Source organism: Rhinoraja longicauda, chromosome 8 (assembly GCF_053455715.1).
Source record: "Rhinoraja longicauda isolate Sanriku21f chromosome 8, sRhiLon1.1, whole genome shotgun sequence".
In the NCBI taxonomy this organism is placed as follows: Eukaryota; Metazoa; Chordata; class Chondrichthyes; order Rajiformes; family Arhynchobatidae; genus Rhinoraja; species Rhinoraja longicauda.
Genome location: NC_135960.1, coordinates 74,720,122 through 74,739,264, shown reverse-complemented (window position 1 = coordinate 74,739,264; position 19,143 = coordinate 74,720,122). Strand labels below are relative to the sequence as shown.

Below are 19,143 nucleotides of genomic sequence, written 5' to 3'. Positions count from 1 at the left end.
GCCGGCAGAGAGAGAGAGAGGAGGGCCGGCAGAGAGAGAGAGGAGGGCCGGTGGAGAGAGAGGAGGGCTGCCAGAGGGAGGGCTGGCAGAGAGAGAGGAGGGCCGGCAGAGGGAGGGCTGGCAGAGAGAGAGGAGGGCCGGCAGAGGGAGGGCTGGCAGAGAGAGAGGAGGGCCGGCAGAGAGAGAGGAGGGCCGGTGGAGACAGAGGAGGGCCGGCAGAGAGAGAGAGAGAGGAGGGCCGGCAGAGAGAGAGAGAGGAGGGCCGGCAGAGAGAGAGAGGAGGGCCGGTGGAGAGAGAGGAGGGCCGGCAGAGGGAGGGCTGGCAGAGAGAGAGGAGGGCCGGCAGAGGGAGGGCTGGCAGAGAGAGAGGAGGGCCGGCAGAGGGAGGGCTGGCAGAGAGAGAGGAGGGCCGGCAGAGAGAGAGGAGGGCCGGTGGAGACAGAGGAGGGCCGGCAGAGAAAGGAGGGCCGGCAGAGAGAGAGAGGAGGGCCGGCAGAGAGAGAGAGAGGAGGGCTGGCAGAGAGAGAGAGAGGAGGGCCGGCAGAGAGAGAGAGGAGGGCCGGTGGGGAGAGAGAGGAGAGCCGGTGGAGAGAGAGGAGGGCCGGCAGAGAGAGAGAGGAGGGCCGGCAGAGAGAGAGGAGGGCCGGCAGAGAGAGAGGAGGGCCGGCAGAGAGAGAGGAGGGCCGGTGGGGAGAGAGAGGAGGGCCGGTGGAGAGAGAGGAGGGCCGGTGGAGAGAGAGAGGAGGGCCGGCAGAGAGAGAGAGGAGGGCCGGTGGAGAGAGAGAGGAGGGCCGGCAGAGAGACAGAGAGAGAGAGGGCCGGTGGAGAGAGAGGAGGGCCGGCAGAGAGAGAGAGGAGGGCCGGCAGAGAGAGAGAGGAGGGCCGGTGGAGAGAGGGCTGGCAGAGAGAGAGGAGGGCCGGCAGAGAGAGAGGAGGGCCGGCAGAGAGAGAGGAGGGCCGGCAGAGAGAGAGGAGGGCCGGCGGAGACAGAGGAGGGCCGGCAGAGAAAGGAGGGCCGGCAGAGAAAGGAGGGCCGGCAGAGAGAGAGAGAGGAGGGCTGGCAGAGAGAGAGGAGGGCCGGCAGAGAGAGAGAGGAGGGCCGGCAGAGAGAGAGAGAGGAGGGCCGGCAGAGAGAGAGGAGGGCCGGCGGAGAGAGAGGAGGGCCGGTGGAGAGAGAGGAGGGCCGGCAGAGAGAGGAGGGCCGGCAGAGAGAGAGAGGAGGGCCGGCAGAGAGAGAGAGGAGGGTCGGCAGAGAGAGAGGAGGGCCGGCAGTGAGTGAGTGCCATCAGACAGAGTGGAGGGCCGTTGGAGAGCTACCCGGTGGATGGGGGTGGGGTCGGGCCTATTGCTACATGATTTTATCGGGTTGTATGCAAAACAAAGCATTTCCCTGTACCTAGGTACATGTGACAATAAAGATTCATTGAATCATTGTCCTGTGGAGAAGTGTGTGTCAGACTTGATGATGCTTAATTTGAAATGAATTTAGATCTGAATTAGAATTCAGCAGGATCGGGTAAACTGCAATTTCTTCCTACAAGCGTCACCTGTTAAGTATAAATATGGTGCATCTCGAGGGTTGAAGAGAACCACTTGTTTCCTTCCGGTTACTTGGATCAGGAAGTTATCCATAACCTGCAGGAGACAATAAGTTACGAAAAATTATTTCAGATTCTTATTCAATCTTATAACAGTGGAAGTGTTGGTTTGTAGAGTCAGTAGTTTATTGAGTTTCCAATTATATTACACATTTATACACACAGTATGGTCTTCCCAGAGGGCTGTTTTATATTTTTCCTCTAGTGAAGAGCAACACGTTATTTTTTATCAAGTTAGTTTCTAGTAAAACCAGGCCAATACAGGAATGTCTGATCCCGCTGTCAACAATGATGTATGCTTGAATATGCATTTGTAGTGATCATCATCATCATATATATACAGCCGGAAACAGGCCTTTTCGGCCCTCCAAGTCCGTGCCGCCCAGTGATCCCCGCACATTAACACTATCCTACACCCACTAGGGACAATTTTTACATTTACCCAGCCAATTAACCTACATACCTGTACGTCTTTGGAGTACAGCTAATGATGAGTACAGCTAATGTTCCCCTCTATAACACTCCTGTTACGTCAATTGAGACATTCAACCTAGGATGTGGATGGAGTGGAAGAAAGAAAGATACTGATTTACACCGAAGATCTAAAGAAGGGTCACAACCCATAACATTACCCATTCCTTCTATCCAGAGATGCTGCCTGTCCCACTGAGTTACTCCAGCATTTTATGTCTATCTTCTGAGAAAGTGGAGGAGGTGGATAGTACGTCTGCAAGGTCTCCCTTCCCTCTTTGAGGGAGAATACGTACTCTCATAACTTTCTTCAAGGAAACCAGATAACCTAGAGCACTGGCTCATTCAGTATCAGGCCCACTGCCAGCACTGCCAGCCAAGATGTCTCAGAGAACCTTGGACAAATGACCTCTGACATTCTGACTAGGTAAGATAGTTTGAAGTCATCCATTAGTAGAGAGCGTGAGGAGCTTCACTCCTTACAAGACAGAGTCATTCTTGCAATGTTTGCAAATTGGAGGTGTTTGGATCCAACCCAGTCTCGCTGGGTCTTTTTTAAAAGCAAATTAACCTATTGCTTCACCCATTTTCATAAATGAAGCAATCCAATGGCTGGATAGCACATTTTATGAACATGCAGAAATATCTTTTCAATGTTTCTGAAGAAAGTCATTATTTACCTTTGATATATTTCTAGAAGTAACACTGGCAAGTTTGCGGATGACACAAAGCTGGGTGGCAGTGTGAACTGTGAAGAGGCTGTTAGGAGGTTACAGGTTGACCTGGACAGGTTGAGTGAGTGGGCAGATGCGTGGCAGATGCAGTATAATATAGATAAATGTGAGGTAATCCACTTTGGCGGCAAAAACAAGGAGGCAGATTATTATCTCAATGGTGTCAGGTTAGGTAAGGGGGAAGTGTCCTTGTACACCAGTCACTGAAAGTTGGCGTGCAGGTACAGCAGGCAGTGAAAAAAGCTAATGGCATGTTGGCCTTCATAACAAGAGGATTTCAGTATAGGAGTAAAGAGGTTCTTCTGCAGTTGTACAGGGCCTTGGTATGACCACATCCAGAGTATTGTGTACAGTTTTGGTCTCCTAATTTGAGGAAGGACATCCTTGTAATTGAGGCAGTGGTTCACAAGATTGATCCCTGGGATGGCAGGACTGTCATATGAGGAAAGATTGAAAAGACTAGGCTTGTATTCACTGAAGATGAGAGAGGATCTTATAGAGACATACAAAATTATAAAAGGACTGGACAAGCTAGATGCAGGAAAAATGTTCCCAATGTTGGGCGAGTCCAGAACCAGGGGCCATAGTCTTAGAATAAAGGGGAGGCCATTTAAAACTGAGGTGAACTTTTTCACCCAGAGAGTTGTGAATTTGTGGAATTCTCTGCGCAGGGGGAAGTGGATGGATTTAAGAGAGAGTTAGATAGAGCTCTAGGGGCTAGTGGAATCAAGGGATATGGGGAGAAGGCAGGCATGGGTTATTGATTGTGGATGATCAGCCACGATCACAATGAATGGCGGTGTTGGCTCCAAGGCCGAATGACCTCCTCCTGCACCTATTTTCTATGTTTCTATTTATTGGCCAGTGTTTATAGTAAATAGAAGAAACACAGGTAAATATTTTAATTAGATCTTTATTTTACTGTAATTTATGTTCCTCTCAACTCATGGTGTCAATTTAAAAATCATATTAATGTTAAAATTGTACAGGGCTTTGGTGAGGCCGAATCTGGAGTATGGTGTGCAGTTCTGGTCGCCAAATTATAGAAAAGATGTTGACAAAATGGAAAGGGTACAGAGGAGATTTACTAGAATGTTGCCTGGGTTTCAGCACTTAAGCTACAGAGAGAGGTTGAACAGGTTGGGTCTTTATTCTTTGGAGCGTAGAAGGTTGAGGGGGGACTTGATAGAGGTTTTTTAAATTTTAAGAGGGACGGACAGAGTTGACGTGGGTAGGCTTTTCCCTTTGAGAGTGGGGAAGATTCCAACAAGGGGACATAACTTCAGAATTAAGGGACAAAAGTTTAGGGGTAACATGAGGGGTAACTTCTTTACTCAGAGGGTGGTGGCTGTATGGAATGAGCTTCCGGTGGAAGTGGTGGAGGCAGGCTCAATTTTATTATTTAAGAGTAAATTGGATAGGTATATGGATGGGAGGGGATTGGAGGGTTATGGTCTGAGAGCAGGTAGATGAGACTAGGTCAGAGAAAGTGGTCGGCGTGGACTGGTAGGGCCGAACGGACCTGTTTCCGTGCTGTAATTGTTATATGGTTATATGGTTATATTGCTGCCTTTTAAGAGTTCATAACAGGCTATTTACTGAATGTATTCCCTTTGTTCGATAGTTTCATATTTACTTTTTCATATTTCAGATACAGCGCGGAAACAGGCCTTTTCGGCCCACCAAGTCCGCGCCGCCCAGCGATCCCCGCACACTAACACTATCCTACACACACTAGGGACAATTTTTACATTTACCCAGTCAATTAACCTACATACCTGTACGTCTTTGGAATGTGGGAGGAAACCGAAGATCTCGGAGAAAACCCACGCATGTCACGGGGAGAACGTACAAACTCCTTACAGTACTAGATGATACTAAGCTGGGGGGTAGTGTGAATTGTGAGCATGATGCAATAAGGCTGCAGGGTGACTTGGACAGGTTGTGTGAGTGGGCGGATACATGGCAGATGCAGTTTAATGTAGATAAGTGTGGGGTTATTCACTTTGGAAGTAAGAATAGAAAGGCAGATTATTATCTGAATGGTGTCAAGTTAGGAAGAGGGGATGTTCAACGAGATCTGGGTGTCCTAGTGCATCAGTCACTGAAAGGAAGCATGCAGGTAGCGCAGGCAGTGAAGAAAGCAAATGGAATGTTGGCCTTCATAACAAGAGGAGTTGAGTATAGGAGCAAAGAGGTCCTTCTACAGTTGGAGTACTGTGTGCAGTTTTGGTCTCCAAATTTGAGGAAGGATATTCTTGCTATTGAGGGCGTGCAGCGTAGGTTCACTAGGTTAATTCCCGGAATGGCGGGACTGTCGTATGTTGAAAGGCTGGAGCAATTAGGCTTGTATACACTGGAATTTAGAAGGATGAGGGGGGATCTTATCATATCATATATATACAGCCGGAAACAGACCTTTTCGGCCCACCAAGTCCGTGCCGCCCAGCGATCCCCGTACATTAACACTATCCTACACCCACTAGGGACAATTTTTACATTTACCCAGCCAATTAACCTACATACCTGTACGTCTTTGGAGTGTGGGAGGAAACCGAAGATCTCGGAGAAAACCCACGCAGGTCACGGGGAGAACGTACAAACTCCTTACCGTGCAGCACCCGTAGTCAGGATCGAACCTGAGTCTCCGGCGCTGCATTCGCTGTAAAGCAGCAACTCTACCGCTGCGTTTCTTATTGAAACATATAAGATAATTAGGGGATTGGACACATTAGAGGCAGGAAACATGTTCCCAATGTTGGGGGAAACATAGAAACATAGAAAATAGGTGCAGGAGTAGGCCATTCGGCCCTTCGAGCCTGCACCGCCATTCAATATGATCATGGCTGATCATCCAGCTCAGTACCTGCCTTCTCTCCATACCCCCTGATCCCTTTAGCAAAACTGGCCACATCTAACTCCCTCTTAAATATATCATATCATCATATCATATATATACAGCCGGAAACAGGCCTTTTTCGGCCCTCCAAGTCCGTGCCGCCCAGCGATCCCCGCACATATAGCCAATGAACTGGCCGCAACTACCTTCTGTGGCAGAGAATTCCACAGACTCACCACTCTCTGTGTGAAGAAATGTTTTCTCATCTCGGTCCTAAAAGACTTCCCCCTTATCCTTAAGCTGTGACCCCTGGTTCTGGACTCCCCCAACATCGGGAACAATCTTCCCGCATCTAGCCTCTCCAACCCCTTAAGAATTTTATATGTTTCTATAAGATCCCCCCTCAGTCTTCTAAATTCCAGCGAGTACAAGCCCAGTCTATCCAGTCTTTCCTCATATGTAAGTCCCGCCATCCCAGGGATCAATCTGGTGAACCTTCTCTGTACTCCCTCTAAGGCAAGAACGTCTTTCCTCAGGTTAGGAGACCAAAACTGCACACAATACTCCAGGTGCGGTCTCACCAAGGCCCTGTACAACTGCAGCAGAACCTCCCAGCTCCTAAACTCAAATCCTCTTGCTATGAATGCCAGCATACCATTCGCTTTCTTCACTGCCTGCTGCACCTGCACGCTTGCTTTCAATGACTGGTGCACCATGACACCCAGGTCACGTTGCATCTCCCCTTCTCCTAATCGTTCACCATTCAGGTAATACTCTGCTTTCCTGTTCTTGCAGCCAAAGTGGATAACCTCACATTTATCCACATTATATTGCATCTGCCATGCATTTGCCCACTCGCCTAATCTATCCAAGTCACTCTGCAGCCTCCTAGCATCCTCCTCGCAGCTAACACTGCCACCCAGCTTCGTGTCATCCGCAAACTTAGAGATGTTGCATTCAATTCCCTCGTCCAAATCATTAATATACACTGTAAATAACTGGGGTCCCAGCACTGAGCCTTGCGGTACCCCACTAGTCACTGCCTGCCATTCCGAAAAGGACCCGTTTATTCCTACTCTTTGCTTCCTGTCCGCCAACCAATTTTCTATCCACCTCAACACTGAACCCTCAATACCGTGTGCTTTAAGTTTGTACACCAATCTCCTATGTGGGACCTTGTCAAAGGCCTTCTGAAAGTCCAGATATAACACATCGACTGGTTCTCCCTTATCCACTCTACTAGTTACATCCTCGAAAAATTCTATAAGATTCGTCAGACATGATTTGCCTTTGGTAAATCCATGCTGACTTTGTCCGATGATTTCACCACTTTCCAAATGTGATGCTATCACATCTTTAATAACTGACTCTAGCATTTTCCCCACTACCGATGTTAGGCTAACTGGTCGATAATTCCCCGTTTTCTCTCTCCCTCCCTTTGCAAAAAGTGGGGTTACATTAGCTACCCTCCAGTCCTCAGGAACTACTCCAGAATCTAAAGAGTTTTGAAAAATTATCACTAATGCATCCACTATTTCTGAGGCTACTTCCTTAAGCACTCTGGGATGCAGCCTATCTGGCCCTGGGGATTGATCTGCCTTTAATCCATTTAATTTACCTAACACCACTTCCCGACTAACCTGGATTTCCCTCAGTTCCTCCATCTCATTAGATCCCCGGTCCCCCGCTATTTCCGGCAGACGGTTTATGTCTTCCTTAGTGAAGACAGAACCAAAGTATTTGTTCAATTGGTCTGCCATCTCCTTGTTCCCTATGATCAATTCACCTGTTTCCGACTGCCTTAACTAATCTTTTTCTCTTGACATATCTATAAAAGCTTTTGCAGTCTGTTTTTATGTTCCTTGCCAGTTTTCCCTCATAATCTATTTTCCATTTCCTAATTAAGCCCTTTGTCCTCCTCTGCTGGACTCTGAATTTCTCCCAGTCCTCTGGTATGCTACTTTTTCTGGCTAATCTGTATGCTTCATCTTTTGTTTTAATACTATCCTTGATTTCCCTTGTTAGCCACGGATGCACTACCTTTCCTGGTTTGTTCTTTTGCCAAAGTTGGATGAACACTTGTTGTAGTTCATCCATGCGACCTTTAAATGCCTTCCATTGCATGTCCACCGTCAACCCTTTCAGCATCAATCGCCAGTCTATCTTGGACAATTCACGCCTCATACCCTCAAAGTTACCTTTCTTTAAGTTCAGAAGACTTGTTTCTGTATCGACTTTGTCACTCTCCATCCTAATGAAGAACTCTACCATATTATGATCACTCTTGCCCAAGGGGCCTCGCACAACAAGACTGCTAACTAACCCTTCCTCATTACTCAATAAGTAACAAGACGCCACAGTTTAAGAATAAGGGGTAGGCCATTTAGAACGGAGATGAGGAAGAACTTTTTCAGTCAGAGAGTGGTGAAGGTGTGGAATTCTCTGCCTCAGAAGGCAGTGGAGGCCAGTTCGTTGGATGCTTTCAAGAGAGAGCTGGATAGAGCTTTTAAGGATAGCGGAGTGAGGGGGTATGGGGAGAAGGCAGGAACGGGGTACTGATTGAGAGTGATCAGCCATGATCGCATTGAATGGTGGTGCTGGCTCGAAGGGCTGAATGGCCTCCTCCTGCACCTATTGTCTATAGTACAGCACCCGTAGTCAGGATCGAACCTGAGTCTCCGGCGCTGCATTCGCTGTAAAGCAGCAACTCTACCGCTGCGCTACCGTGCCGCCGTTATTACTAATCAATTACATTGTTCCCAATGTTGGGGGAGTCCAGAACCAGGGGCCATAGTCCAAGAATAAAGGGGAGACCATTTAAAACTGAGATGAGAAAAAACTTTTTCACCCAGAGTTGTGAATTTGTGGAATTCTCTGGCACAGAAGGCAGTGGAGGCCAATTCACCGGATGAATTTAAAAGATAGAGCACTAGGGGCTAGTGGAATCAGGGGATACGGGGAGAAGGCAGGCATGGGTTACTGATTGTGGATGATCAGCCATGATCACAATGAATGGTGGTGCTGGCTCGAAGGGTCAAATGGCCTCCTCCTGCACCTATTTTCGATGTTTCTGTGTTTAAGTGACACCTCCCCAGTGCTTTGGAATGCCTGCTGTCGACTGTTTAAATTTTTCAATAATGTAGAAGGGATGAAATATATTTCACGATCTTTATGCTAGATTTGAGGTCACTTTTCCTCAGATGTTCAGATATTGCATTGGCACACTGGACACTGATGCATTTCAAACCAAGTTGAGGTGAGTTTATTGTCATGTGGACAAGTGTAGTGAGGTACTGGTACAATGAAAATCTTGCTTCCAGTAGCATTGAAGGTAGACTCAATTACGCACAATTCACATGTAAATTCTGCAAGATAGTGAAAAGAAAAACACTGCGCAAAGCACAGAATGTAAGAGCAAAACAAAATTCGAAAAATAAAGTCGATGGTAGTAGAAGAGGTTTGTTTTAGGAAGGAACTGCAGATGTTGGTTTAAACCGAAGCAGACAGAAAATGCTAGAGTAACTCAGCGGGACAGGCAGCATCTCTGAATAGACGTTTCGGGTCAAGATCCTTCTTCGGACTGAAATAATTACTTTCCTGAGAGTGAATGGGAAAAGCAACTGGCATGGTTGGAGTCTCCACCCGCATCCTCAGGACCTGTGGGATCAGCTGCCAGAGGTATTCATCAACATAGGGCGGCACGGTAGCGCAGCGGTAGAGTTGCTGCTTTACAGCGAATGCAGCGCCGGAGACTCAGGTTCGATCCTGACTACGGGTACTGCACTGTAAGGAGTTTGTACGTTCTCCCCGTGACCTGCGTGGGTTTTCTCCGAGATCTTCGGTTTCCTCCCACACTCCAAAGACGTACAGGTATGTAGGTTAATTGGCTGGGTAAATGTAAAAATTGTCCCTAGTGGGTGTAGGACAGTGTTAATGTACGGGGATCGCTGGGCGGCACGGACTTGGAGGGCCGAAAAGGCCTGTTTCCGGCTGTATATATATGATATGATATGACATCTTTAACCTCTCACTAGTCCATTCCGATGTCCCCACCTGCTTTAAGAAGACCACAATCATCCTGGTGCCAATAAAATTTAGCGTGCATCATGACTGGCATCCAGTGACTCTGACATTCACTATCATGAAGTGCATTGTCAGACTGGTGATGGCAAGCATTAACTCCAGCCTCTAGGCCAGCATTGATTCACTACATTCTGTCTACTGTTGCAACAGGTCTACAACAAAGGCACCTACCTATATCAGACTCCTATTTATCAACTATATATGGTGTTGTAGTTATACATAACTTCAACACCATAATCCCATCCAAATTCACCTCCAAACTCCTGGATCTATGAGTCAGCACTCCCCTCTGCCACTGGATCTTCCATTCGGACTCACAGACCACAATCTGAGGATAGGTGACAACACCTCTTCCACAATAATTCTCAACACCAGTGCCCTATTTAAGGACCAGCTTCGCTAGGTGGAGGAGAGTGTTGGTAGAGGGAAATTGGCTGGTTCTGTGTTGAGGAAGAAACAGAGAGCTTTCAAGTCTTCCTGATGATGACTGGAGGTGTAGCATGACTGAACGTCCATAGTAAAGATGAGGGAGTGGGGCCTCGGAAAGCGGAAGTCATTAAAGAGATGAAGGGCGTGTGAGGTATCTTGCACATAGGTCGGGAGAGATTGGACAAGGGGGGTTAGGATGGAATGAAATACTTTATTGTCACATGTGACTAGGCACAGTGAAATTCTTTGGTTGCAACCCAATGTGTACAAATCGCAGCCACCTTCGGCGCTGACAAAGTTACAAAGCACACCGGCTCCTCCTTTTGTTTCTTCCCCCATGCTGGGTCCCCATTGTCCTTTGTTCTCCCGCCCTCCCCTATTGTCCATACTCCCCTACCTCCTCACGGTGGTCCCCCCACGCCGGGTCCTTCATTGTTCAGTGGGACAGGAGCAGGCAGAAACAATGGGTCTGCCAGGGTAGTTGTGTTTGTGGATTTTGGAGAGAAGGTAAAACCTGACCGTGCTGGGCTGGGAAACGATAAGGTTGGAGGCTGTGGCGGACAGACAACTGGAAGTGATGAAATCAGAAATGGTCTGAGAGATTATGGCCTGGTGCTCACCTGTATGTATAATCCCTCTCTGACTCTTCCCTTTAGGATCTTTCTGTCGCCATCACAAGGGATAGGCTAACCACAAACATTTATTGCAAGCAATAATACAAATTGCTGCAGGAAACATAGAAAATAGGTGCAGGAGGAGGCCATTCGGCCCTTCGAGCCAGCACCGCCATTCATTGTGATCATGGCTGATCGTCCACAATTAATAACCCGTGCCTGCCTTATAATAATAATAATAATGCATTACATTTATATAGCGCTTTTCATACACTCAAAGACGCTTTACAGGGATTTAAAGAACATAGGGAAGTGAATAAATAGATAAATAAGTAAACGAACAGAGAAAGGAGACAGAAGGTGAGGTGACCTTCAGTGGTTGAAGGCAGTACTGAACAGGTGAGACTTCAGTGATGTTTTGAATGTGGTGAGTGAGGAGTCTCTGACGGTTTGGGGTAGTGAGTTCCATAGCGTGGGAGCAGCAATGGAGAAAGCCCTGTCCCCCCAGGATCTGAGTTTGGTCCGGAGGGGGGGTGATAGGAGATTGGCAGCAGCAGAGCGGAGGGTGCAGGTGGGAGTGTGCCTGTGGAGGAGGTCAGTCAGGTAGGATGGGGCCAGGTTATGGAGGGCTTTGTAGGTCATGAGGAGGATTTTGTACTGGATTCTCTGGGGGATGGGGAGCCAGTGGAGTTTGTAAAGGACGGGGGTGATATGGTCACGGATCGGGGTGTGGGTGAGTAGACGGGCAGCGGAGTTTTGAATGTATTGAAGTTTACTGATGATTTTTGAAGGTGAGCCATAGAGGAGGCTTATCCCCATATCCCTTGATTCCACTAGCCCCTAGTGCTCTATCTAACTCTCTCTTAAATTCATCCAGTGATTTGGCTTCCACTGCCCTCTGTGGCAGAGAATTCCACAAATTCACAACTCTCTGGGCGAAAAAGTTTCTTCTCACCTGGCAAATTGGATTAGTAAATATGCAGATGATACTAAGATAGGTGGAGTAGTTGATAGTGAGGTAGATTTTCAAAGTCTACAGAGAGACTTGGACCTTTTGGAAGGGTGGGCTGAAAGATGGCAGATGGTGTTTAATGTGAGGTGCTGCATTTTGGTAGGACAAATCAAAATAGGACGTACAGGGTAAATGGTAGGGAATTGAGGAATGCAGTGGAACAGAGGGATCTGGGAATAACTGTGCATTGTTCCCTGAAGGTGGAATCTCATGTGGATAGGGTGGTGAAGAAGGCGTTTGGTATGCTTGCCTTTATAAATCAGAGCATCGAGTATAGAAGTTGGGATGTAATGTTGAAATTGTACAGGGCATTGGTGAGGCCGAATCTGGAGTATGGTGTGCAGTTCTGGTCGCCAAATTATAGGAAGGATGTCGACAAAATGGAGAGGGTACAGAGGAGATTTACTAGAATGTTGCCTGGGTTTCAGCACTTAGGCTACAGAGAGAGGTTGAATAGGTTGGGTCTTTATTCTTTGGAGCGTAGAAGGTTGAGGGGGGACTTGATAGAGGTTTTTAAAATTTTGAGAGGGACGGACAGAGTTGACGTGGGTAGGCTTTTCCCTTTGAGAGTGGGGAAGATTCCAACAAGGGGACATAGCTTCAGAATTGAGGGACAAAGGTTTAGGGGTAACATGAGGGGGAACTTCTTTACTCAGAGGGTTGTGGCTGTATGGAATGGGCTTCCGGTGGAAGTGGTGGAGGCTGGCTCGATTTTATTATTTAAGAGTAAATTGGATAGGTATATGGATAGGAGGGGATTGGAGGGTTATGGTCTGAGTGCAGGTAGATGAGACTAGGTCAGGGAGAATGGTCGGCGTGGACTGGTAGGGCCGGACAGGCCTGTTTCCATGCTGTAGTTGTTATATGTTATATATGTTATATGTTATAAATGCCCCCCCCCCCCCTTTATTCTAAGACTGTGGCCCCTGGTTTTGGACGCCCAACATTGGGAACATTTTTCCTCAATCTAGCTTGTCCAGTCCTTTTATAATTTTATATGTTTCTATAAAATCCCCTCTCATTCCTCAGGAACTCAGCAGGTCAGGTGGCATCTGTAGAGACAGAGGGATGGTCACCGTTTCAGGTCATGACTGTATTAGGTGTGTGTGGAGGAGAGATAGCCAGTATAAAGAGGCCAGGAGGATGGATTGCAAGAGACAAGAGCTGGCAGACGATGGGTGGAACCAGATGAGGATAGGTATAATGGGTAGATGGAGCCAGGTAGCGGGAAGGAAGGGAGCGTGGAGATAGAGTTAGACGATGATCGGTAGAGGCAACAGAGGGCTGCAGACTGTCAGGTGACGTGGAAACACTTTTTACGGTCCTTAAAAGACACTAGATTCTAAATGAAAATCTTTTGGCTATCTTCACAGTAGTTAGTTGATGCAAACCTAAGGAGGAAGAATATGAAATATTGTAACTGACAACAAAGGCAGCGAACATATTTGGCCTTGAAAAAAATATCCAAGAAGAAGCAAAGGAGATTAATCCTCTCTGGCTTCGATGTGGCGCAGGAGGAATGGAAAACTGACAATGTTTAATAAAAGCAAGGAAGAAATATATAGAATAACTACAATCAACCTAACGCAGGTTTCGGGAAAAATATTATAAAATAAATTGAAGACCTGATTGAAGTTAATATTTTGTGGGGCGTGGATCAATTAAGAAGTGAGCATGGATTTGTTAAGGAAGGCATGTCTGAAGAATACTGAATTGTTAAATAAAATAAGAGTCAATGACTGCAGTAGATGATGCAGTTTTCATGATCAATAGTAAGGAATCTGTTGAAGTTCCATAAGGCAAACTGATCGGGAGTTCATGCAATCCATGGGAAAGTAGCAAATGGGACACAATTGGCTCAGTAGGAGGAAACAAAGGATAATGGTTTCAGAAACTATAGATCAAATGTAGAGGAGTCTTGCAAACCTTTGTGCTAGATCCATTCCTTGACAGGGTATTTTTTTGATAATTTGGACATAAATATTCTAATGAGTTTGCAGATGATACGAGGATATAGGAGAGAAGGGATGTGTAGGAAAGAACTGCAGATGCTGGTTTTAATCGAAGGTAGACACAAAATGCTGGAGTAACTCAGCGGGACAAGCCAGCATCTCTGGAGAGAAGGAATAGGTGATGTTTCGGGTCGAGACCCTTCTTCAGACTGATTATGCCTGTCGCACTCAGTACTCCAGCATTTTGTGCCTACCTAGGAGGTAGGGGAAATTTCCAATGACTACACCTACAAGAGGTATGTCCAGCTGCAGTTCTTGATTGACCACATTGAACAGCTGGAACTGCATGTGGAATCACTCAGGAACATCCGAGGTGCTTATACCATTTTGGATACTGTGATATCTGTTATGTCAGATATGTCTGTACCCTCAAACAAGATACTAGGATGGTATGGTATGTTGCCACCTGACTGCCAGAGTCAAAGATGTTTCTGAACGATAAAAATCACAAGGGGGAGGGGGAGTGGCCAGAGGCCGTTGTACATCTCAGTACCAACAATAAAGGTAGAAAAGGGAATTATGCCGAAGATTAAAAATCAGAACCTCAAGGGCAGGAATGTCTGGATTACTCGCAGCAGCATGTGCTCGTGAGAGGAGGAAAAGGTGGTTAGGGCAGATGAATGCATCGCCGAGGAGATGGTGCAGGAATAGAGTTCAGATTTTTGGACCATTAGAATTTCTTCTGTTGCAGATGCGACTTCGACAAGAGGTACATGTTGCACCACAACTGAAGGGGGCTATTATTTTGGCAGGGGGATTTACTGGATGGTTTAGACTAGAAATGGGACCCAAAACACAGATGCGGCAGATAGGAAGTTGAGGCAAATACAGATGTTAAAGAGAGCAAGTTGAGTAGGCAGGACAGGCAGGAGCATGGGAGGGAGTAGGGCAAAACTGACCCAAGAGGCCATACAGATGTTACATGTGAATGGAATATTTTAGTTATTGCTAAAATATGACAGAGGGAGGGACAGGAGTGGCAGTTCAATGTGCCAGTGCACAAATGCTACATTAGGGATAGAGGGGATATGTGCAGAGGAGTAGGCATGTTTTTCAGTATGAAGAACATCAAAGATACTAGACGACCTGTGGATCCATTGGGTCCAAACCTCTCCTGCGGGCCCGGCAACCCCCATGGGGTCCAACCCTCTCCTGTGGCCCCAACTGACGACCCGTGAACCCGTTGCCAGCCAGGGAGTCTCCCCAGGGGCCAGGGGTGGGCGAGGGGGGAGAGGAAGCCACTCACCCTGGCCCCGGGCGGACATCACGGCGGCTAGCAGCAGGGCAGCAGCCCCCGGGCCAGGCAACCCTCCCCCCACTGCACAGGCGCGGCTGCCGGGCCGTTAAAACTCCTCCGGGGCAGGGGGCGGGCGAGGGGGAAGAGGAAAGAGGAGAGGGAGCTATCACCCCGGCCCCGGGCGGCTAGCAGGAGGAGAACGGCCGCAAGGCGCAGCCGCATTTTCGTCCTGCCGGCGGCCATCTTCTTTGACCCTCTGCCACCGCGCTGCACCACGGGAGGAAGGTCAGGCGAGGGGCACGCTGGGACGGGCGCCGGTCCTCCCGGCGCTGCTGCGCAGGTGGGGGGGGGAGCGCATTTATTAAAGTTTAATAAGTTAATTACTTTTAAAATGTAACGAAACTTGATCAATGCACACCGCAGGTGAATGGTGAGTAAGGTGGGCCTAAAATTGTTGCGCGATCGTGTACCATTTTGGCTGTACTTCGGGAACACGCATACATATGTACAAGATGAGAGTTTTAGTTATGTTGGGCCCATTCCTCGTAGAGGGGGGGGCAGGGAAGGGGAGAGAGTGTGACTGAGGAGGCCACTCTCTCCTCCCCCACCCCCACTCTAACTCTCCCACACCTCCCCTTTCCCCACGACCTCCCCCTTTCCCCACTCTCTCCTCCCCCCCACCCCCCATTCTCTCCTCCCCCAGCCCCACTCTTACTCTCCCCAACCCCCCTTTCCCCACCACCCCCATTTCCCCCACTATCTCTTCCCCCCACCCCCGCTGTCCCCCTGCCCAGTCCCACTCTCGCTCCCACCCCCACTCTCTCCTCCTCCCTGTCCCCCCCACTCTTACTCTCCCGGAGCGGCGGACTACTGGAGATGGGCAGCGCGACTGCGGCTGGGGCCTAGCCGAGCTGGGATTACTCGCGGCGGTTGTGGGGGAGAGGGGAGAGAGAAGAGGGGAGAGAGGGGAGAGAGCAGCGAGGGGAGAGAGGGGAAGAGAGGAGAGAAGCGAGGGGAGAGTGGAGAGGGGAGCCCCTGATTGCGGGCGGGCGGTTCGGCTAACGGCGTCCATCTTGTTTGTGCGAGTGAAGAGAGAATCCATGCGTGCCCTATGGTGACGTAAGACACACAGCAGCCCTTGGAAAAATGTGTTTAGAAATGAGATTTTTGAACTTTAAAATGTCTCTAACTAAAAAGAAATGAGACCAATTTAAATAAAACTTGTTATAAAGAGTCGCTGCGAGAGCGGTGATTAAGGTGGTGCATAAATTGTGGCGCTATGGTTTACTGTTTTGGCAAAATCACAGAAAAACATATATTTACATACGGATATATATATATATATATATATATATATATATATATATATATAGTGAGATTTCTGGGGCGTATAGTGAAGCTTTATGGATGGCAATGAGAAATAAGAAGGGGGTGCTGACATTGAAGGGATTGTACAATAGGCTGCCCAATAGTCAGTGGAAATCTGAGGAGGAAATATATGACAGGTACAAGAATAGTATTGCGAGTTTTTATCTTTCCAAATATTGACTGGGACTGCCACAGTGCAAAGAGCGTGTGGGGGATGGAGTGCTGTTAAAGATGACCTAAAATGGAAGAATTCAATGTTTACAGCATTGGGCTGTCAGCTTTCCAAGCGGAATATGAGATGCTGTTCCTCCAGTTTGTGTGTGGTCTCACTCTGGCAGTGGAGGTGATCTAGAACAGAGATCATGCTAAAACTGGATAAAACACAACTTATGCCACAACTAAACTACAGTTCTGATCACCTCAGCACAGAGGGGATGTGATAGCAGCTAGCCCAAAGAAATGGCAACGCCTGAAGGTTTTCCACCAAGTCACACGCTGCCCCGCCTTGTATATATGTCACCAGTTCTTCATTGTCATTGGGTCCAAATCCTGAAAACCCATTCAACAGATCTGTAGAAAAAGCTATACCTAATGGGCTGCAAATGTTCACAATCACACTCATCATGGCTGAACAAAATATGCTGGCTTCACACAGCTACACATTTTCCTAAACAAACCAAAAGCTAATAGAAATGATATACGTTATAAAATATTTGTCTTGTTGGATACATCTATTACTGATAGAGTAGCTACTCACATCATAATGAGTCCAGAGCTGGAGTCCTGGTGAGCTAATTCGAAAAACACTGGAGAAAAATTGTTCCTTGTCAAAGAAGGCAGGGATATTGATGTCGTCAGCCAGAGATGGGAACTGTTTTGTGATATCTGCAACATCCTGTTTTAAAGACAAAGACATTTGTTAATAGCCATTTCGTTGACACAGACAATATATCAGAAAGATATTTCGTCAATATATGGAGAAAAATAATTTACGTCACTAATCTAAAATAACATTCCAAACCTGAATATATAAACAAATACTTAGAATCAAAAAGTCATTTATATTATATATCAATGCGATCAATTTTTGTTGGCTGTCATTTGAAGAATGCTCAGTTATTTTAAAGCACAGATAATCTATGTGTTTTTGAAAAGATTAAAATACATCAAAAACCATGTTACATTCTTTTAACAAAATATAATGTGCGTTGTGGCCAAGTTTGCAGATGATGCAAAGATACAAAGGAAGCAGGGAGGCTGCAAAAGGGCTTGAACAATTTGGGAGGGTGGGAAAAGAAGTGGCAAATGGAATCCTACGGTCATGCTCATTGAAAAAAAGGCAAAAACTACTTTCTAAATAGGAAGAGAATTCAGAAATGGAAGTGCAAAGGGATTTGGTTCAGGATTCCCAAAAGGTTCATTTGCAGGTTGAGTCGGTTGTAAGAGAGGTAAATTCAACGCTAGCATTTGCTTCGGGACTAGAATATAAAAGCAAGGATGTAATGCTAAGGCTTCTTTATAAGGCCACATTTGGAAGATTGTAAGCGCTTTTGCACCCCGTATCTGAGGAAGGATGTGCTGGCATTGAAGAAAGAGTCCAAACTTGAGGAAGGACATTCTTGCTATTGAAGGAGTGCAGCGTAGGTTCACGAGGTTAATTCCCGGAACGGCGAGACTGTCGTACGTTGAAAGACTGGAGTGACTGGGCTTGTATACACTGGAATTTAGAAGGATGAGAGGGGATCTTATCCAAACATATAAGATTATTAAGGGGTTGGACACGTTAGAGGCAGGAAACATGTTCCCAATGTTGGGAGAGTCCCGAACCAGGGGCCACAGTTTAAGAATAAGGGGTAGGCCATTTAGAGTGGAGATGAGGAAGAACTTTTTCACTCAGAGAATTGTGAAGCTGTGGAATTCTCTGCCTCAGAAGGCAGTGGAGGCCAATTCTCTGGATGCTTTCAAGAGAGAGTTAGATAGAGCTCTTAATGATAGCGGAGTCAGGGGATATGGGGAGAAGGCAGGAACGGGGTACTGATTGTGCATGATCAGCCATGATCACGGTGAATGGCAGTGCTGGCATGAAGGGCCGAATGGCCTACTCCTGCACCTATAGTCTATTGTCAAAGGAGGTTTATGAGAAAGATCCCATAGATGATTGGGATAACATTTCAGGAATGTTTGAAGGCCCTGGACCTGTACTCGCTGGAGTTTAGGATGGGGGTGTGGGAGGGGATCTCATTGAAACCTACCAGATAGTGAAATACCTAGATAGAGTGCATGTGGGAAGGATGTTTCCAGTATTGGGATAGTCTAGTGGGTACAACTTGATAATAAAAAGTGTACCTTTAGGATGGAGATGAGGAGGTATTTCTTCAGTCAGAGGGTGGTGAACCTGTGAAATTCATCGTCACAGAGGCTGTAGAGGCCAAGATATTGGATATTTTTAAAGCGGAGATCGACAGATCCTTGATTAGTAAGGGCATCAAAGGTTATGGGGAGGTTATGGGGAGAAGGCAGGAGAATGGGGTTGAGAGGGAAAAATAGATCAGCCATGATTGAATGGTGGAGTAGACTCGATGAGTGAAAAGGCCTAATTCTGCTCCTATGTCTTATGGTCTTATGCAATAAGCCAGCAAATGAGGCAGCAACGGATAGGCGACGTTCCGGGTTAAGACCCTTCTTCAGTTACTGAAGTTACTGAAGCTGAGTTACTCCAGTACTTGTGTTTTACTCAAGATTCCGT

At 47.1% G+C, this 19,143-nt stretch overlaps 1 protein-coding gene across 1 annotated transcript in view; it reads right to left on the bottom strand.

Annotated features, from left to right (window-relative positions):
• The window catches only part of tyw5 (tRNA-yW synthesizing protein 5), a 56,458-nt gene that overhangs the window by 16,833 nt on the left and 20,482 nt on the right, over window positions 1-19,143 (bottom strand). The window contains exons 5-6 of the mRNA XM_078404294.1: window positions 17,155-17,292; window positions 1,548-1,635 (exon numbers count right to left, since the gene is read on the bottom strand). Of these exons, the coding sequence (XP_078260420.1) occupies window positions 1,548-1,635; window positions 17,155-17,292 (226 nt within the window). The remainder of the gene's footprint in view (window positions 1-1,547; window positions 1,636-17,154; window positions 17,293-19,143) is intronic.